The sequence below is a fragment of the Pteropus vampyrus genome, unplaced genomic scaffold, assembly GCF_000151845.1.
Source record: "Pteropus vampyrus isolate Shadow unplaced genomic scaffold, Pvam_2.0 Scaffold76, whole genome shotgun sequence".
Classification (NCBI taxonomy): domain Eukaryota; kingdom Metazoa; phylum Chordata; class Mammalia; order Chiroptera; family Pteropodidae; genus Pteropus; species Pteropus vampyrus.
This window is the reverse complement of record NW_011888857.1, coordinates 491,666-511,886: the sequence shown is the minus strand read 5'-3', so window position 1 is coordinate 511,886 and position 20,221 is coordinate 491,666. Positions and strand designations below refer to the sequence as shown.

Sequence of the window (20,221 nt, the reverse complement as noted above, 5' to 3'; positions counted from 1 at the left end):
TAACCAGGAAAAGGAGCCAGCAACTCAGGAGGTAAGGTGTCTCCAAGGCCCCAGTTTGGCCTGCAAACGGACATTCGCAGATCTCCCAATTTCCTGATTCTGTCACACTTGCGGACATACTCCACGTGCAAAAGATGTGCCTACGGCAAGCGTTCTGAATGCTTTCTTCTTCTCCTCTCATTTGGAAAGAGGGAAACCTTTAGCAAAGGGCATTTCGATGGAGGCAGAGGACCTTTATACACAGGATGCCACAGCACACCTGAGGCCCTGTTCTGACATCAGGTGGATCCCAGCCAGTCCCATCTTACAGCAGCCTCCTCTCTGAGGAAGTGGGGAAGTGGCCTTGGATCCCCAGTGCCTTCAGCCTGCTGACTTGGCAGGTCAGACGAGAAAGACAGAGACAATGGTGTGACAAGAAAAAATTGGCAGTGACTGACTTCTGGCTTCTGCTGGCTTTACCCAGGGTAGCCCACCTCTCCTCTCTGAAGTGAGGTGGACCACGGTTTGCTGGCAGGGTAGCCCAGTGCCAGTGTGGGCCAAGCAGAGGGGGAAATCTTTTTTAAATGGCTTTGATCTAATTGATGTACAGCCAGAAACCTGGCTGCCTTTGACTGAAGGCTAAGCACCTGTGGCATCCCCTTTGTCTTCAGGACAATCCCTGAGGTGAATAGTGTTGTTGTCTGAGCAGAAGCTCTGAGGTTCAGAAAGCGTTTCATGTCTCAGGAGTGTGAGTAGCAAAGCCCGTTCTTCTCACACCGCTGGGATGTTCCCGCGATGCCTGGAAGACATTGTCTACCCCATGGCCTCTTTCAACAATCTTCGTCCTTTGCTCTAGGCCTTTGCAGGCTGCTCCTGTCGGACATGAATGAAGGCACTGGCCAGGGGCTGGATCAGCAAACAGAACTGTAGGTCTTGCCATTAGTGTTTGGCTGTTACTAGAACTTACAGGTGAAGAAGGTCTTTCAAATTTCGCACGTCCTCAGTTGCTTCTCCTGGGGCCTAGGAATCCCTGTCTAAAAACCATGGCTACTGTCTCCACATGGCATCAGGAATCTTCCTGCCCTCCAGTGAATCCAAACGCATCTTTATCAGGAGTCTACCAGAAGAGGTAAACTCTGCCTCACCCAGCCTGGTGCTGGATGAAGGCGAATGCTGACCACTGCAGCCCCTCTGCATCTCCTCCCCTGACGAGAGCTCCATGAGCCTTCACCAGGGAGCACCATCCCCCTCCATCCCTGAAGAGAAAGGTTTGCTTGGGTTGTCCTGGAGGGAGGGCCGTGTCTGCACTGAGTGATAAAGGCTACTGATAAGGATTATTATATTTTTAGACTCCTCAGAAAAATTGGGACAGGAGACATCTGTGACAGGCTCCCTGGACTTCTTGGTTTGGACGATAAGACCCAGAGACATCTTGGAAAAATGGAGGCTTTATGCTGAGACAAGGGGACAATCCTATCCATGGGACACATCCACAAGATGCTCCCCGCCCCCACTAGAAACCAACAGCTTCCTCCTCAGCCCGCTCCCGCTGACGTAGAGCTCCTTGGGAAAGCAGGATGCTGCTTTTAAAAAATACTTCTTGACCTTGAACTTTTCAATGTGTTTCTTAATTTTCCCCTTTTATCACTGTCCGGCTAACATTATGCTATGTCATTTCTTAAATTCCGGTATTTAATATAAAATATTGAATGAAACCATATTTTACAAACAGGCTTTGCAACTGGATATGGGAGGAGGGAACATTTTGTCAATCGTGTCTGTCCTCTCTCTGGGCACTTGACAAACATTGCCAGTATCCAAACAAGCAAGTGGGCGAGAAGCCGTCGCCGTTGCTTTCTCTCAGCTCTCTTGCTCCTCTGGTTCACGGGGCTAATGTGCCCTGAAAATACAGTACGGTGCAGAGGTTAAGAGTGTGGGCTTTGAGTCAGAGTTGGGTCAGAATCTCAGCTCTGCCATACCTGAGCCATATGACCCTGTGTAAGGTACTTCCTAGAGCCTCTGTTCCTTCATCTGTAAAATGGGAATGTTCTCGGTAAGAGAATGCACATAAAATGGCACTGGCCTGTGCATTAACCTTCAATAAATGATGCCCATTATTATCATTTGCATGTTAGCACTTGAGCATCTATTTGGGAAAGCCCTGGGTGTGTGTTAACAGTGCTGGTACGGGTTCACACGGGGGTCAAGCCCTGTCAGACAGAAGCCCCCTCTTCCTGTCAGACCTCCCTGACATCCGCACTCCATTCCTCATCTGTCTCATGTTTCTTCCCAGAGTTCTTTATACCCCTCCTTCCTTCTTTTCCTGGAGTCCAGCTGCCTCCTCAGTGGCCCTCAGAATCCATGTCGTGTCAGGCAATCCTTCTCGCTCAGTGTCAACATCACCAGTGCTCCTGGGATGCTGAGGGGGAGACGCCACTCGTTTCGACCAGCCCACCCTCTACATTTATCTCAGCCCCATCCCCCTGGGCCATCCTTCAATCCTCCCCTGCTCCATAAAAATATCTCATTATCTCTTAAACTCACATTTGCTAATTTGGTCTGCCTTAGCTGCTTATATCTGAGATCTTTCTGTCTGAGGCTTCCACTCATAGCTGGCTGATTTTCAGTCTGTCTAAAAGGCACTGACTTCCCAGAGTCTTGGTCCTCACGAGCATATCCTCTGAAGCCCAACCTTATTCAGGAGGTTGTAACTGCGTATGGCCGTCTGCTGGCTGGTCTGGTGGGTTTCCAGTCCTCTCAGAGGTGACCCTTCCTATACCGACGCTTTATTTCCTTTTCAAGACCAGTCTGAAAACTAACAGAATCACGATTTTTCTTGAAAATCGTAGAGAAAAGCCCCAGAGCCCTCCACTGAAGCAGCTACTTTTTCTTCAGTGCAAGAAATCAAACCGGGTGTGGTCATCATCATCCTGATCATTTAAATGTATTTATTAAGTTTGCACAGATTTCATCCACTTAATAAATAAAATGGTCACTGAAAGCAGAGACCTGACCGAAAAGGGCTTCATAAGACCTTCACATTTTGGGGGGGACTTTTTTTCCTTACTGTGGTTCTTATGCATTTACCTGTGAGCCACCCTGTCTGCTGCGAGGCTTTGAAGAAAAATGCCCCCAGTTGCGAACCACTGTTCTACACATATACACCTCTCCCTGACGCACCCGTTAGCCCAAGACCAGAGGTGCAAACACCTGCGGGAAGGACGTGCCTCTAGGAGCCATCACCTTTGCCCTTTGCTACCTAAGAGATCTAAGCAAGTGGCTCCCAATAGGAACAAGATGCGAGGAATTCCTGCCTGCCGGCCGGGCCACTAACTCACAAGGACTAAATCCTTCTCACATCTGTAAGATTTCAGTTCGTGGGTGTCAGCGAGGTAACCTATTGTTGAGATGTGGATGGAGGGAGGTACAAAGACTGGATACGCAGGAGGAACCATGTACCACACCTTGTCTCACCTGGGGCAGTCCCCTTGGCTTATGGAAAGTCACCGACAGTGGATGGGTAGGTCGTTTGAAAATAAACCTCCTCCTGGATGGACCTACCTGGGCTAACACGTGCAGTTCTTCTGCTTGCATTTGGTATGAATGTCCTGACCCACAGCCTCACAGACCATCGCAGCAGAACCCCGGGCCATCTTCACTGGCCACTCTATGGGCTAGAAGGGTTCGGTGCAGTCTCAAGATTGTCAAGTGTAAATCCCATCGGTCAACTTTCAGCAAGTATTTATGAAGCCCAGCCTGTAGGCCCTTGTTACATAAAGTGTGGTCTACAACTCAGCACAGTGGGAATCACCTGCAAGCTTGTTATAAATGCATAATCTTAGGCCCTGCCCCAGAACTTCCGAATCTGAGTGTGGACTTTAACAAATTCCTCAAGTAATATCTACAGATATTAGAGAATGTAAGTAACACAGGAAAGGGAGATCTGCTTCTTCCCTGTAGAAACTCACACTCTGGTTAGGAAGATACAATTCGTAGGTATGAAACAGTGGAGCAGAGTGCAAGCCTACATCATCAAGCACATTTTGGAAGGAAACTTAGATACAGAACACCAAGACCAGTCTTGCCTCAGCCACTTACTTTCACTGAACCGCAGCTTCCTCATCTGTAGAATGGGAATACTTGTCCTATCTACCTTATAATTGTTCTAGATGGGAAAGCACTACACCCATATATGGTACTATTTAATGTTACATACTCTGGGTGCTACAGAAGTTCAGAGGCAAGAGGCTAGGGATGACTGGAATTATAAAGGAGGATCCAGCAGGGTGTGGGTGGGGAGCGGAGGGGTGCCTGGAGATGGCCTTTAAAAGATATTGAACCGTACACTGAACCGGACACTACAGTAATGCGAGATGGAAAAATGCACGTTTTGACAGTGGCATCTAATTTAGCCTCTAGCCTGGGCTATATAGAGAAAGCTCTTACTGATCAACTTTTTATCTGCTTTCATCCTCACAATCTGCTGATGGTCAACACCATGGGTCTCAGAAACACACACTCAGTGCCACCTAGTGTTTATGAAAGGCACAAAGACCTCGTGCAGTGGTCTGTGGGGAAGCTGGCAAGAAAGAGCCCTATTGCTACAAACCTTAACTCTGGTTTGGGATATATGGAAATAGATGTGTCTGTCATTTTGCAGAGCTGACCTGTGAAGATGCCTGGGGGAGTGGGAGGTAAGGATTAAGTCAGTAGGTGAGTTTTTGAGTAATCGTCTTCCTAGATAATGCTTATTAATTAAGCCTTTGCTGTGTACTAGATGTTGCCCCACCCCCACCCCCACCCCACCCCATCCGCCGCCCCCATTTAACCCTCACTACAACCCTATCAAGCAAGAGACTCTTTTGTCCCTGCCTCACAGCTAAGGAACCTGGGGATTTAGGATTAGAACCCAGGTTGGTCTTTTTTCCGAAGCCCATGACCTTAACTGTGAACTACACTGCTCTGGCAGTGTGAGAATCTCTGGTCTTCCTCGTGCAGTTGAACACGATGTGACTTTGCTTTTGTTGTGAAACCTGGCTCCCTCGGACTCGCTGACGTTTGCCATGCTTGTCCTGAGCTTCTCCAGAGAAATGCTGTCTTCTGGCAGGAAAAGATAAAAACGGCTGATACAAATGAGTCACCACACTCGCTATAATTAACAGTGATGCAAGAGCCAGATGCAGACTAAGGGGGGCCTCGGGACCCGACTTTTAGGCTGCCCGAACTGTGAGCTGCACGTCAATGCAGAAAAGAGTTCCAGGTCTGAGCTGCCTTTTGTTCAAGATACGTTTTAAAATGAAGAGATGAAACCCGGAAGCAAGCTCCATGATAATGGAGCTGAGGGGGGCAACACCAAATTAATCTCCTTATTTACAACTGAAAAACCACACACCAGAGCCAGAGTGTTTATAGTTTATAGATAATGTAGATTTTGCTTTCACACTTGGCTGCCCTGGAAAGTCTAAGAAGTTTTCAACCTGCTGAGCTGATTTATAGCAACTACAGCTATAAATTCAGTTGTACTAGGCATATACTTCTGTGCATATAGTGTGTAGCTGCGAACTTTACAATAAAGACCAGTTATCATCAGCACCTCTTTAGTCTCTTTGACTGACCTGAAAAAAGCAGCGATGCCACGATCATCCGATTAACATGAACCCCAAAACACAATTACCACCATGCCACCCATCTGATCGCAGCACCAGCAAAATCACTTTATGATGCAAGGAGAAGGCAGAGCTCTCTGGCTGCTTCTACGGCAAAGCGCTGCCTCCTGAGGTTCAACAGAGAGAAATAACTAGTGTGGTCAGGACCCGGAGAGACTCAACCAGGGGTCATCAATGTCGGCGGCGTCTTCTGACCTATTTAAAAGAGGTTCGACTGCCCTCAAGATTTGAACACAATGAAGCGGACAGAATCTTGTCACTTTCCTTTTGAACAGACTTTAATTGAGAGCGAAGTGAAAAATGCAGGTTACATTTTTAGTGTTATCATCGATACCTTGTAAGATCAACACCAAGACAGTGATGCAGCTAACATTTATACATTTCCTAACTTTAGTTGTCAAAGAGCAAATCATCGTCAGATACATATATTTACACAATAATTTCAAGCAACAGTAAATAATAAACTCCCTCCCTTAAGACACACACACGCATACAGGCACACACACACATAGCCAATTACCTTTAAACAATGGATTTCCTCACACTAAGTCTCATTTTTTTTTCACATAGCCTCTAGAACCAAAGTTATTTAAGTTACTCAAGAACAGTCTTATCAGTGGAGATCCTGGACCAGCCCCTATCTCTTTTAGGGTCACTCTAATTTTTACAACTTGAAGCCACATGACCAGCGTGGTCTGTACACTCTAAGGACACCCCAAATGATAAAAATGAATTCCACTTCCTTTGTGTGAGGAGATACGTCCATTTCTGAAGATGCATAGGACTACAACTCAAAAAAGTCAAAAGTAAACACGAAACCAAAATCTCAGGTCTTCAAGCACAGTTTCTTAAGAGCATTGTGCTAATGTTAACATTGAATTAACTGAACGGTAAGATTCTTTTAGATTTCTCTATAGAGGTACTGGTTAGTTCTGATTCTTTTTTCAGCTGCTTGAAACGCATGAGTTTTAAAAGTTGCCTGGTAGTGCTCCATCCTGCCTTCCAGGTTAGCAGCCAGCCTAACCTCCGGAATGTCTGAAGGGGCTCACCCCCAGGGCCTGGCTCTTTGATTTATTTCTTGCTATTGCTATTAGTAAATGGAAACCATGACAAAGTTTACATTAGCAGACACATACACATGCCCTGGCCTATAAATATTCTATGATGGAAAATGGTACAATGACTCCATTCCCAGTGAAAATGAGCATAAAAGGAGGAGAGGGTGGGGGAACATCATCAACAATGGTTCTTCTTACACCGGAAAAGCCAGACCAAATGGTGATGGGCTTTAACTAACCGGATGTTGTTAGCCACTTCTCCAGGGCCTTGTGAGTCAACTACGAGTTGGCAATGCAGAGCCCAGCTTCTCCGGGCAAACCCGGCAGAATCCAGTAGCACAGGCATCTTGTCTTGGAAGCTGGATGAAGACAATTGGCCGCCATTTCCTTCTTTAAGAGGTGAGTGAGGAGGAATTTTAAAGTCAGGTTTGAAAGCAGTTCACATGCCGTGTTGCCTTGGGACATAGAATTGTCCCCTGGGTTGGACCCCTCAAAGCGCCAGCTGGAGTTTGGTCATGTTTCTCTGGTGCATGTTGTGATGGCGGACTAATTCGTCTGATCGGGCAAACTTTTTCTGACAACTGGGCCACCGACAGCTGAAGGGCTTTTCACCTGTTGACACAATTGCCAGTCAGACACTTGCAGTGGAAAAACTGGGTACAAACTCAACTATCAAAGGCCCAAGTTAAATCATCACAAGGTACCCATTCCAGATTCCCTCTAGTTCTGTCCCTAAGCTCATGAATTGGGCTAATTTCACATGCAACTCATGAAATGGCAGTGCCTCTGCGGCCTTGAGGATTAAAATATTGTAAAAGTTATAAAATATTATTAAGTCAGAAGATGGGAAATGGAGAGAAGGAATGAGTCTAGTTAATGGAAATGTCTGGGCATTTCATATTTAAGGGGGAAAAGACATTTGTTTCAACCTCTCCTGTTAGACTGTTTTGTGAACTGTGTAGATTTTCCCCCTTTGCTGTCTAAGTAGGGACTTGAGCTTAACTGGGCTGTGAGGGTCTCAAGGTCATCACCATACTGACTGACTGCTATCCAGCAGCAGAACTGTGACTGTAGCTTTAAAATCTGTCTACATAGATACTTTGGACAGACGGAGTATTTTTAAATATATCACTGATACCAGTGTGCATGGTATTTGCTTCTTTTTCCTTAAAAGTACTACTTAGAGCATAATCCCTGTTGTACAGAAAATTCTAGTTGAGGCGTGGTTTTGAGATCTTTAATAAGCTTGCCAAAAGATCAAGGCTTCTCCATCTAAGGTACCCTCAGAAGTTCCTTCCAAGCCTCATTCTGCATAGGGAAGATAATTAGCATTTATTAAGTGCCTAATATATGCCAAGCCTTGTCCTGGGCACCATATATATACACCTTGCCTCATATACTCCTTACAACTTCCCTGTAAGGGAAGCAGCATTATCCCCACTTTATAGACGAGGTTGGACATTTGGAGAGGGCAGACCCAGGCAGACTCAAATCTAAATCTGTCTCATTTCATAGCCCATGCACTTTGCTGTATCTCACCTCCTGGGCCTACTCATAATGGAAATACAGCCGTGACTTTATGCTCAGTAAAAATGCCAATCCCTGAACCACCTGGGGAGGGGGCGTTCTTCTTAGGATATCGCTGTTCCCACTGTCTTCTCTAAGAACTACTGGTCAGGACAAAGATTGAGAAATGTCTTAGGAGAGGCATTATCACAAGGTCAAGACTGGGGCCGATCAAGTATACTATTAACCATCTGCTGGCAACAAAGGTTGCTTCGCACCTATGCAGATATGCACAGAGTAGGGGGTCAGGGTACAAGGGATGATAACTCTTTCCGACCAAATTATGAGCTCAGCACTCAGACAAAGAAGTGACACCAAAGGTATCTGAGTAGGGGGAGTGAGATACACACCCCACCAACTCTAGGGCACAGGTGCCTTGACTCTGAGTATAAAATTGCAGCCTGCTTGGGTTGAGAATCTGGGACTGTATGGGGGGCTGGTGACGTCACGTCTTCCCTCACCTCCCACTCGCTGTTCCTCTGCTCTTCCTGATCCTGGCCGCTGGCCCCTATCCCCCCATCCTCAGCCATGCTGTCAAAGGTTGTCTCCTAATGGACAAACCCCCACTCTTTCTCATGCTGGTTTTCCTTTTTCTCAGTCCATCAGTGGTATTCAGCTCTGCTGACTTTGGCTCTCTTCTTAATTCCCTTTCCTCCCCAGGCTGTGAGATGAACCCCAAACCCCAAAACCCTCTTTCTCCAACAAAGAAGGCAGTGAGAAATGGTGGGCTGGGAGCAGATAAAACGGGGTTTGCTACTTACTTTCTTGCTTTGGGACTTTAGACAAGTCATTTAGTAACTAAATGCTTCTGTCCCCTCATCTATAAAATGGGGATAAAACACGCCTGCCCCTACTCTTCCTACGAGGATGTTGTAAAGATAAAGTGAGATCACCTAGGCACTGGTCCTCCTTCCAAAGCTGAAGAATACAACAGAGATGGTGCTGTTTTCACTATGAATCACACCAGCCTTATGGAGAAGCAAACACCTTCAGCAGCCAGTGAATAAATGCCTCATTCCCCTGTATATACTAGTGCAAAGGCGATGATATCCACATGCTGATATGAGTCTGGCAGAAACCATGACGGCTCCTGGGGCATTAATTTTTAGTAGAGAAACGATTCAGGTCTCTGAAAACAGTGTCGTGAAACATGAGCTTTCGGGAGAATAAATGTTTGGCATGGTAGAATTTCTGCTGGTTTTCTGTAAGGTTGATTATCATATCAAACTGAGTGATAAAAATGTGATGTTACAACCAATTGGGAACAGGAGGGACCTAGCTTATCTCGTCGATTTTCTTCTGGACACTCATGAAAAGAGTTCTTTTCGCCTCTCTCTCCTGTTCTGTATCCACCCCCATCCCTTCTTAAACAATGTTATTATTTAAAGATAGCCATGCACTGTTATTTCTCTCAACCGAGTCTAAACCTGTTTAGAACCTTAGCACTAGTCTTTTCCAATCTCTCTCATCATAAACAACTTCATTTCACAGTAGTTTAAAAAAAAATAATGAAAAATAAATGTGAAGAAAAGTTTACGCACTTGTTTTACCTGTATGAGTCCTGGTGTGGGTCTTCAGATGGTCGGACCGGGAGAACTTTCGCTGACAAGTTTTACACTGGAATGGTTTCACACCTAAACGGACAGAGAAGGTCTAGCCGCAGCCCTAACAACGTGGGGGCAGAAGGCCTGCTTCCCGGTGGCCCGAGGAGCCGGGTATTTCCAGTCACGCCTGCAACATCTGCCTCACCCTCAGATTTCCCCCAGGCCCGGCATGAACCACCTGATTCTGCACCGTAACCCTTGAAGACCTGCTTTTGTCTTGGAAACAACTATTCCTTAACCACATATGTCCAGCTTCTCACCAACGTCTCAGCTGCATCTGAGACGGAAAAAGTGAATCACACACTGCAAAAGGGATTCTGATCTCAACCACCCACATTCTTTAATGATGCTCAGTGTATCATCAGCAAATTACTAGTGGGATCTCATTGTTCTGTGGTTTACAGGAGAAATGTAGGATGCTTCTTTTTCTTTTCTTTCTTTTTTTAAGAGAAGGAAAATCCTCAGAGATTAGGGAAAAAAAATTAGAAGAATGAAACAAATGGCTGACCCTCTCACATCCATATTTAACAAGAACCACAAAATCAACCGTAACTCAAGGGAAACACACTGCCGGCAATGAGAAGTGAACCTACAAACCTGTGTGTCTCCTTTGGTGTCTTTTGAGCTGGTCTGAACGAGAAAACCTTCGCTCACAGTCCTTGAAGTCACACTGGTATGGTTTCTCACCTTGGGGAAGACACATATTCCATTTGAAAATGATACTGGAAATGGAAATCTTGTTAAAGGCAACCTTTCCTACTGGGACTGAAGGGACCCCAAAATGCCTAAGGCATTTCAGTGGAGCTTGTTAGGTTGGCGCTGCCAACTGCAGTGTGAGGTTAAAGGCCCACCTGTACGTAGGCTCATGCACAATGCATGTAGAGGGGGCGCTAGGTGAATGAGGATGGTCCCTCGCCTCCCAGTCAGAAGCGAACGGGAACTCAGGTCCTGGAGTCTGAAGCTAAGGTCACATCCAGCTCTGCCACTTAAAGTGCTGGGTGATATACAGTTTCCTTATTGTGAAATGGGGCCAATAATCTGACAATTTCCAAGGATTTATGAATGGATTAAATCAGACCATCCACATAAAGGTCTTAGCCCAGCACCTAGCACACAAGCAGGGCTAAAAAATCACTGGCAGAAAATATTTAGACAAATAATACACCAAAGAAGTCTTGACTCCTAGACTGAGTCTAAGGCAGACTTCTGGGATGGACGTACGTTAGAGCTGGCCCCATGAAATGAGTGTTTTATATTTTATGGCCTTAAGATTTGTGTTCTCTGCTCCTGACTTCTCATTTCTGAGTCAAGCATAAACCGTTACATGGTTGTGAGATGCTCAAGTTAAACTAGAAGCCAAAGTGGTTAGAAAATTTTTGCTACCCCTTTATCCGAGAGAAGTCAATAGTGGGATTACACAACCTCCTGCCTCAGAATGGAGAAGCCCCACCCTGTCCTCACCCGAGAAAGTTCAGCCAAATACTGGGAACTCAGCCCCATGAGTACACTGAGCAACCTCAGGCCTTCCCACCTCCTTATGAGAATTCTGAGTCACCAGCATTCTAGGATGGAGAGCAAGCCATCCGGGTATCAGTCGGGTCTTTCCGTTGCAGGGCAGTCCCTAGTTACCTTTCCAGCCCCAGAACCTCCTCAATTCACATGATTAATCTGTATTCCTGCTATATCAGAGCTTGGCGTTCTCGAAATCTGCCTTGCGCTCCACTCAGACTAAATGCCCTTTGTCCCCACACCTCCACATTCCCATCCGGCAAAAAGCCTACTCTATGTTCCTCACAAGTGCCGCTTTCCCTGCGATGCCTTTCTAGAAACTTCATGATTGAAGCCCTTCCAGGTTGAAAGCCCTTCCTTCCCTCATCGCATTACAGAACATCTAAAGTGGTGGGCTGTGTCCAGGTCTTCCTTCTTCCATGGGCTGGAAAATCCTGAGGGCAGGAGCCTTTCCTTAACTTAACTTCCTGTATCCAGCCCAGAGACTTATACTTCAACTCTACAGCCTGGAGAGGACAGCGCCCCTACACAGTCTCATTTCTTTCCCCTGCTTTTCTCTGCTTCTTCTTCTCTTGTGCTTCCTCTGCTTACCAACCCTTTGATGGTTAACTCAAGCCATTCCTCCTCCAAGAAAACTTGGGATGACCCTATTTCAAATCAATACCCTCCGAACAATTTTTCTCAACTCCTCCACCCTCAGGTTTAATACGTTATTATATACTCTTAGTGCCTGTTCATTTGGGTATATCCTAACTCCAACTCAGATGATAAACTCATTCAGAGGAGGATCATGACTCGAGAGTTCAAAGGAATGAGTTTGAATTCTACTTCCACTACATCCTACCCATCTAATAATTGTTTTATATGTGAGGATTAAATGAAATCATGCATGTAGAGAGCCTGGCACATAGAAAGTATTTAACATAAAAGTACTTAGTATAACAGTCTGCACTGTTATTATAAATAAATTTTTTAAAATTGCACTCTTTCAAGAAGGGGCCACAGGATTGTTATATACCAGGCTGCCCCTCTATCTCCTGCCAGGAAGAGCTTCTTAAAGGCTCCAGAGGGTCTGAGGTGTTGGCTATCTTGTCCACTGTCTTCCCTTCACACAGACATCTAACCTTCATTATTTTCTAAGTGCCTCTTTTCTACTAAAAGTTTCTATAATCATATTGCCTTCGATGTATTCCCTCACATCTTTCCAGACAGAATTTTATTTTAACACTTTCTTTATCACCTTAACATTTTTCTTTGCAAATAATCCTCTTTGGGGAAATATGTAAAAATAGAACATGCCACTAGTTCTCTCATCTTTAGCCTCAAAGCAAGTGGTCTACTGAGTGCACACTTGGGTTTATACCAGAATTGCATCCTCTGGATGCCATGACTTAGCAAAGTCTAATGGTTTAGAGATCCGAATGCAGCTCACTTTTTTCTCTCTCTTCCTCAAAGAAAAGTTAGCAGTAACAATATGATAATAATGCTGATGGTAACAACAAAGCTGTCCTTTAGTTGTGAAAAGAATGGCACCAGCTCCCCTGTGGGAAAGTCTGCACTTCTCACTGTTCCCCTGTAGGGGAGCCCAACCTCATTCCCATCCACTCCCAATGCCAAGAGCAAATATTTGTGGAATGGCTGGCTATTCACATTCAAGGTGGCCAACAACCAGACGAGGCCAGTTCTCTTCCCCCAAGGGAGACCTGTGGGAAAATCCAGTTTTCCTTAACATATCATCAAAAATCATCATCTCTTTTTTAAAGATTAAAAACAAAAGTTAAACCTACAATCCATTTTCCCATTTCTATGTGATTGGTTATTACCAACCCAAGCAGTTAAGTATTTCTTTAAACAATCTCTTCCTAACCTTGAGATAACCTTGCCCATCCATCTCTCAAAATTGTCTGCTTACCCACCTCCCAGGCTAGCTCCTCTCTCTTTAGAGATGCTAATAGTATTCTAATAGTAACACTATCGTTTATTCAGACCTAGGGACATAGGGTAGTTTAGTAGATGCTTCATACCTCTAACTCTTTTGATTCAATTTGATTTTAAAAGTTAATCTGCCTTGACAGTTGTATGAGGTAAACATGATCATCTCCGTTTTCCACGTAAAGCACATGAACTTCAAAGAGAAGTTAAGTAACTTTCTCAAGCTCTCACCACTTGGTGGTAAAGCCAGAACTCAAACCCAAGTCTCTTTAATTCTGCGCGATTCTCTTTCCACCACTCTGCTTTGCTCTTCCTGAAGACACTTTACTGACTTCTTTATTAAAGGATGGACAATCAAGATCCAAAATGGCCCAGCAGCCTTTTTCTGTCACCTGACCAGACCTTTCAAAGCAGTGTTTACTTTCCATCTGAAAAATCACCTGTGTTCTTACTGGAGTGAGATCCAGAACAGGAGTTCCTGGACTGCCTCTGCCCAAAGGCCACCACGACCAAGGCTGGACGGGGGACACACTTACCAGTGTGCTTCCGGCTGTGCATCTGTAAGTGGGACAGCTTAAAATATCTCTTATTGCAGCCCGGGTAAGCACACATGAAGGGCCGTTTCTCACTGGTCTCAGATGCTGACCGGACAAGAGTCGGGGCTACTCCAGGCACGCGCCGCACATCCTGAAAGCAGAACGTAAGAGAAATGCAGGCTTTAAGCCACTTGTGAATATTCACATCAGTCCCAAAGGAAAACGAGCATTGGACTATATACCCAAGGAAAGGATGGCAGATACAAGGCCTGAAACCACTCCCCTCCACACCCCAGATGCCCACAGCAGGCATCGCTAATGGATGATAGATCATCACTATAATCAAGCAGAACCAGTACTTGAATTCACTTGGGGATACTGAGCCAGGGCATCTGTAAAAGACATGCTGGCAGAGCTCCCGCTCCATCTTGTCTCTCAGCTTCTCCACTTGAGACAGTGAGGTCTTGAAGTCCAAAGCGCCAGATTCTACTCGCATCCCTCCCACTCAGACACATGGCCACATGACTTGGAGCCTAACATGAAATGGGCGGGGAGGTCCTTTTTAGAGAGAAATGTAGAATACCGGATGAGCCCCTAACTAGACTTTCCACATCTGAGTAAATGACAGAAAGAAGGAGCCTCTGAGATTTGCGGGTTCTGTCTGTGAAGGGGAGCTGAAATCACCAGAGGTCCCATGGAGCCAGTACAATCTTTTAATAATGACACTAGAAAACACTGTGTCTGCCTTTCGTGCACTTTACACGTCCTCCACAGGGCATTTTGTTGGTCCCTTTTATCTTGTAGGAGCGAGTGTGTGCATGGTCAGTCCTCCAAGAGAAGGAGCTAGAGGAAAACGATGAGGCAAACTCCCCTTCCTGCTCAGGATCAGAGTCACAGACGGGAGCAGTGGAAGTGCCTGAGGGGCAGCTGAATCCCCCTCATTCTCGTACAGATGGGCAAGGCCAGGCCAAAGGGCACATCCAGGTTTTGTGTTAAGACCTAAAACAACTTCTGAGTTTAACCCATTCTCTGCTCTGTGCATTTTCCACACCATCCCCACGCTTCTGTTCTAGTTTTTATTTCACACTGCCTTGCATTGTGAGAGCTTCTGTTTTGAAGAAAAAATACCATAGTGACATGCAACTTTGCTGTTGCTAAGCCACAGAGTCTCAAGGCAAACGGTGGCATAAATATGAATGGTGAGCCACTACGTCTGATTAGTAGACTCCAGGAGAAAATGAGAGGGTAATGAAACCAGTCTGGAGTCTATCACAGGCCATGACAATGAGTCTGACAATCCGGGATTGGTGGAAAGAAAGGCAAAAAGAGCTTTCTTCATTTCCTTTCATTCATCCTAGATGCCATGCACGTGGCAATAGGATAATAAAATCAAGTTGTCAGTGTCAGTCAGGGTCCTGGTGCAGGATTCTGATGGTACTTGTTGGAGGAGAGGCTGGATGACTCTTTCTGTGCTCTCGTCAGATTTCCATATTTCTGTAACCCTTGCCTTCGTTCTCACATCGAAAGGTCTGGGGTGAAGGAACGCACTGTTCTATCACCATGACGCTTCTGGAAATATTAATCAGAACATCTCAGAGCTACTTGTCCCACACATCATGTGGGGACCTGGCCCACACACAACTTATTTCTAGAGTTCTGACTATTCTGGTGAAAGTATCACAGTTGTTACTCACGTGGCAGCCACTGAGTCATATGCAAAAGTCACAAATGCAAGCCTTTGGTTAACTCTGGTGATTCAGACCACCAAAAAGACTCCGTCCTCCCCAAAACTGTTGACCGCCCTCTGTCTCCCTCAGAGGCAGTATAACATGGTGGTTAAAAACAGGGGTTCTGGAGTCTGTGTTCTAAATCCCCATGCTACCTCTTACTAGCTATGTGATTTTGGACAAGTCAGTCATCTTCTCTGGACTTTAGTTTCCTCATCCATAAAACGGAGATAATAGTACCTACCTCATAAAGGTGTACTGAAGATTAAATGGGAAAAAATGTCCATGTATAGACATGGAAAAAGCTTAAATGCATATTACTATGTGAAAGAAGTCAGTCCCAAAAGGCTACATACTATACGATTCCAACTATTTGACATTCTAGAAAAAAAGGAAAACTATAGAGATAGTAAAAAATATCGGTGGCTGTGGAGATGGAGGAAGGCGAGAGAGGGGGAGGGATGGACAGGTGGCGCACTGTTAGGCAGTGAAACTATTCTATACGATATTGTAAGGGTAGATGCATAGCGTTATGCATTTAACAAAACCCAGAGAACTCCACAACTCAAAAAGTGAACCCTAATGTAAACTATGGTCTTTAGTTAACAATGTGTCAATATGCATCTGTTGTAACAAATGTACCATATCAATGCAGGACGGTTAATAATAAGAGAGGAGGAAGAGGGAAGATATGGGAACTCTCTGTACTTTCCCCACAATTTTCCTTAAACCTTAAACTGCTCTAAAAAAAATTAAGTCCATTTAAAAAAAAAAAAAGTCATGTATAAAACTTAGCATAGTACCTGGTATATAGAAAGTGTCCAGATGTATAAGGTGCACTGTTATTATTGCTATTGTTATTATTAGCAACAACTGGCAAGACAGAGTCTACCTTTGGGCACTTTATAAATGCAGACCAAGTCTTCTTAGAAGTCAGGGGTCCAGGTCATTAATTCAAGCCCATTTAGCCCAAATGTAGGAGCTGCTCAGTCCACTACAGAGAAAGCTAATTAAGCAATGAAAGAGGAAAGAATGGGATTCTGCAGGAAGCGTCTTGGTCCGAGTCAGGGAGGCAGCCCCCTTCACACTGGCCTCTGGAGAGGAGGAGGCTGCCCTATCTGCCCCAGTGGAAGATGGGTCCCTGCTGTCACAGGAGCCTAAAATTAGGAACAGAGTTGCCAGGGCCAAATGGCCATCAGCTAGGAAGTGAAAGGGTGTTGAGAAGGGAAAGAGGCAGTGAAGTCCACTGCCAGCCAGGCCCCCTGAGGACTCACCTGAATGCCCCTGAAGACGCCATGGGTGTGTATTCTGTATTGGGCGCCACAGAGGATGGGTGTTGTGTGGTTATCACTTTCATATCCCGTGCCGTGGCTACAAACACAAAGAAGGGAGAACAAGACTCAGATTGGTCCACAGGTGCCATTGGAAATGTGCATCTGCAGCAGGAGGAATGTTTTTTAAAAGCTCACAGGACCACAGTTGGTTGTTTTTGTTTTTGTTTTGCCTCCCTCCATTGGGTGTACTTCAGAAGTGAGGCGTTGTGAGCAGTTGGCTGCTCGATTCTCCTGTCACAACCACGCAGCCCTCCCTCACACTCAGATTCTCGCAGACACACCACACCATCTGGGTCTATGCCTCTCAGACAAGCCGGGAAAAGTCACAGTGGCAAGATTTCATCCCCAGGAAGTTGTTTACCATCTAGATGGGAGGGCTGACAGCTGTGAATATCTCAGGAATGAGCAGATGCCTCAAGTTCACATCAAGTACAATGGATTTTTGTTGGCACCTCATGACTCAGTTTGTAGCAGATAGCACCAAGAAAGTGATGACACTTACAAGAAGAGATGTTGTGTCCTCAGAAGTGGAGGTTACACATCTGTGGCCCTGCTCCACTTAATCTACAGATGAGTTTTCCAGATCGACTTAACTCTTTGCAGCCAACCCACGCCATAGGTGGACATGGAACACTCTTCCTCTACCATTAGACTTAGTCCCCTAGCCAATGCTCAGCTTAACCTTGGACCACTAGTGAGAGCTAAGGGATGTGGAATGTTGAAAAGAACCACTTGGAAGGTGTGGATAGTCTGCTCTAAAAGTATTCTCTCTTTCAGGAGAAAGCTGATAACTGTTCTGTGGTTATTTTACTTCCAAATGAGACAGAGTAAGGGTTTTTACCCACGTGGGCAGCATTTTCTAACCACATCTCAAATCGCCATGGAGAGCTTTTACGAAATACCTCTTTGAAGTAGTGCAGCTGCTTTGGAAAATGTCTGGCAGTTCCTCAAAAAGTTAGACATAAAGTTACCACATGTCCCAGAAATTCCACTTCTAGGTATATTCCCAGGAGAAATTAAACATATGTTTACACAAAAAGCTGTGCATATTGTTTGTGAGCATCATTTATTCATACTAGCCAAGAAGTGGAATCAACCCAAATGGCCATCAGCTGATGAGTGAATAAACAACATATAGTACATTTATAAAATGAAATATTATTTGGTGATAAAAAAGAATGAAATACTGATACATGATAATGTGGAGCAACCTGAAAAACATTCTAAGTGAAAGAAGTAAGTCACAAAGGACCACCTATTGTGTGATTCCATTTATACAAAATTGTCCAGAACAGGCAAATTTATGGCAACAGAAAGTAGATTGGTGGTTGGTTGCTTAGATCTGGGGAAGTTGGAGAGAAATGGAGAGTGACTGCTGAAAACGTCCTAAAATTGTGGTGACAGTCATACCATTCTGTGAATATACTAAAATCACCGAATGGGTGAACTGTATGGTATATGAAACATGTAAGGCTGCTTTAAAAAAATTAGCTCAAGAGATGAGGTCCATGCACCAGCATTTTTTTAAGCCTCCAGGTGCAGTTAACTGGCTGGCAGGGCTGAGAACCTCTACCCTCTGCCCGTTACTCTAGGGATTCCAGAGGTCCCAGTGCCAGAGGCAGATAGCTTGGCTGATGAGCCCACTCCATCTAAAGGTGTGGGGAAAGCCCAGGGTTGGCTCAACTCTCACTCATCCAGGGGAGAAAATTTCTGGAAGGGAAATTTTCTGCCAGGATGACTGACATGACATGTCCACACACCTTATAGCCACAGCAGCTGTGGGGTTTCACATTTAGTTCTGACCTCAAGCTATTTAGAAAGAATTGCCTGTTTCCTTTACTCAGAGCAATGATAGCAGTTTGGGGAGGTGGGTGGCAGTCTGTTTCCCTTTCCCTACTATACCTTGTCTCCACATCTTTCAGGTGATTTTTGATGTATCTGGAGGGAAATGCCCCAAAGTGCTAAACTAGGGTCAAACACATGAAAATTAAAAAGACATGCCAAATCCAGATAGTATTTGCCTTTCTGAACCTTAGAATGTGCCTGCCAAGGAAAAGAGGCCATGTCTGCATTCCTTACAATTATATAGACAGTAGGGAAGTGAGAGTTGGTGACAAATGGTAATGGGGTAGCAGAAAGAGGACATGCTGTTGCCAGAACATTCTGCCCCAAAGGCTGTGAAGACATGCTGTCTTTGCTTGGTTTAGCCTTCTGCATGCAATCAAAATGTGACATATTTTCTAGGGCTGAGGGATCTATGGGGACACAACAATAGAAATCTGAATTATTTTAAATTTCTACCATCAAAAGGGAAGAATTAGGAATCTCCTATTTCGGTAGCTAATCACTGGATGTTTCTGGGTTCCTGGACGGTGGTGGGCATAGGAAATAGTGTTTCACAGTTTACTTGTCCCAGGAAACAAACTCCTGCACCACACAAAGGGAATGACATGATCCTCACAGCCAGATGCAAGCCAACAAACAAAAGAAGCAACCGGCAACAAGGCTGTACCTGCCAAACATGCCAGGAGATTGTTCTACCAGGTCCATGAATAACAAAGACAGCTGGGCCCCTGCCTATTGACTCTTGCATCTCCAGAAGACAAATACACTCTGCAATCCAACACTTTTCCCAGTGTGGTCTGCCCAGAACACTGAGTAAAACTCGTGGGCATTTAATATGGTGATGACTCTCTCTAGATAAGTAAAGGAAAGCAAGTCGGTGGTCTTGGAATCACATGCTATCAGAGGTAGAAAAATCGTCTACTCTGCCCCCCATTCAAAGCTCCTTTAGCTCATTTTCAACGGTCGAACCAATACGATTGGTGACAAGTTTCCAAGGCATCCCATTCCATTTGCAGAGAACTTTCCTTGTTAGAAAAGGCCTTCCTAAACCAAGTTGAACTATGCCTCCTCATTTCTGCCTTCTGGAGAACCACACAGTATTATTATTTTACAGCCATCTCTATATTATCTCCCTTTGCTCTGTGAAGAAAACTTGGCCTTGGAGGCAGAAACCAACTTGCTCTTCTCTGCATCTTCTCAACTTAGTGACTGAAGTAAGGCACATAGTCCACAAATGGTCCATAGGATGGGCTGAATCTAACTCCTCTTCCACATGACAATACTCAGGTATTTGAAGACATCTCTTCAGGTTACAGAGCCGTGGTTCTCTCAACTATGACGATATGAATTGCTGTCTAATTTTTTTACCATCTGGATCCTCCTCTTCTTGATCCCCCTCATTTCATTAAGTGCCTCTCTAAGTGTGGGTTTAGGATGGATCCCAGTGCCCTGGAGAGTGTTTCTA

The 20,221-nt window shown here is 45.1% G+C and overlaps 1 protein-coding gene across 3 annotated transcripts in view; it reads right to left on the bottom strand.

Annotated features, from left to right (window-relative positions):
- Window positions 1-5,905: 5,905 nt before the first annotated feature.
- Window positions 5,906-20,221, bottom strand: part of WT1 (Wilms tumor 1) — a 51,275-nt gene continuing 36,959 nt past the window's right edge. Inside the window, exons 6-10 of one of the 3 annotated variants that reach the window (XM_011362534.2) lie at window positions 16,852-16,948; window positions 13,851-14,001; window positions 10,471-10,560; window positions 9,820-9,903; window positions 5,906-7,315 (exon numbers count right to left, since the gene is read on the bottom strand). In XM_011362534.2, the coding sequence (XP_011360836.1) occupies window positions 7,194-7,315; window positions 9,820-9,903; window positions 10,471-10,560; window positions 13,851-14,001; window positions 16,852-16,948 (544 nt within the window). In that variant the 3' untranslated portion in view covers window positions 5,906-7,193. Of the gene's footprint in view, window positions 7,316-9,810; window positions 9,904-10,470; window positions 10,561-13,850; window positions 14,002-16,851; window positions 16,949-20,221 lie in introns of all 3 variants that reach the window. The other 2 variants (XM_023532086.1, XM_011362532.2) reach the window with 2 other exon arrangements.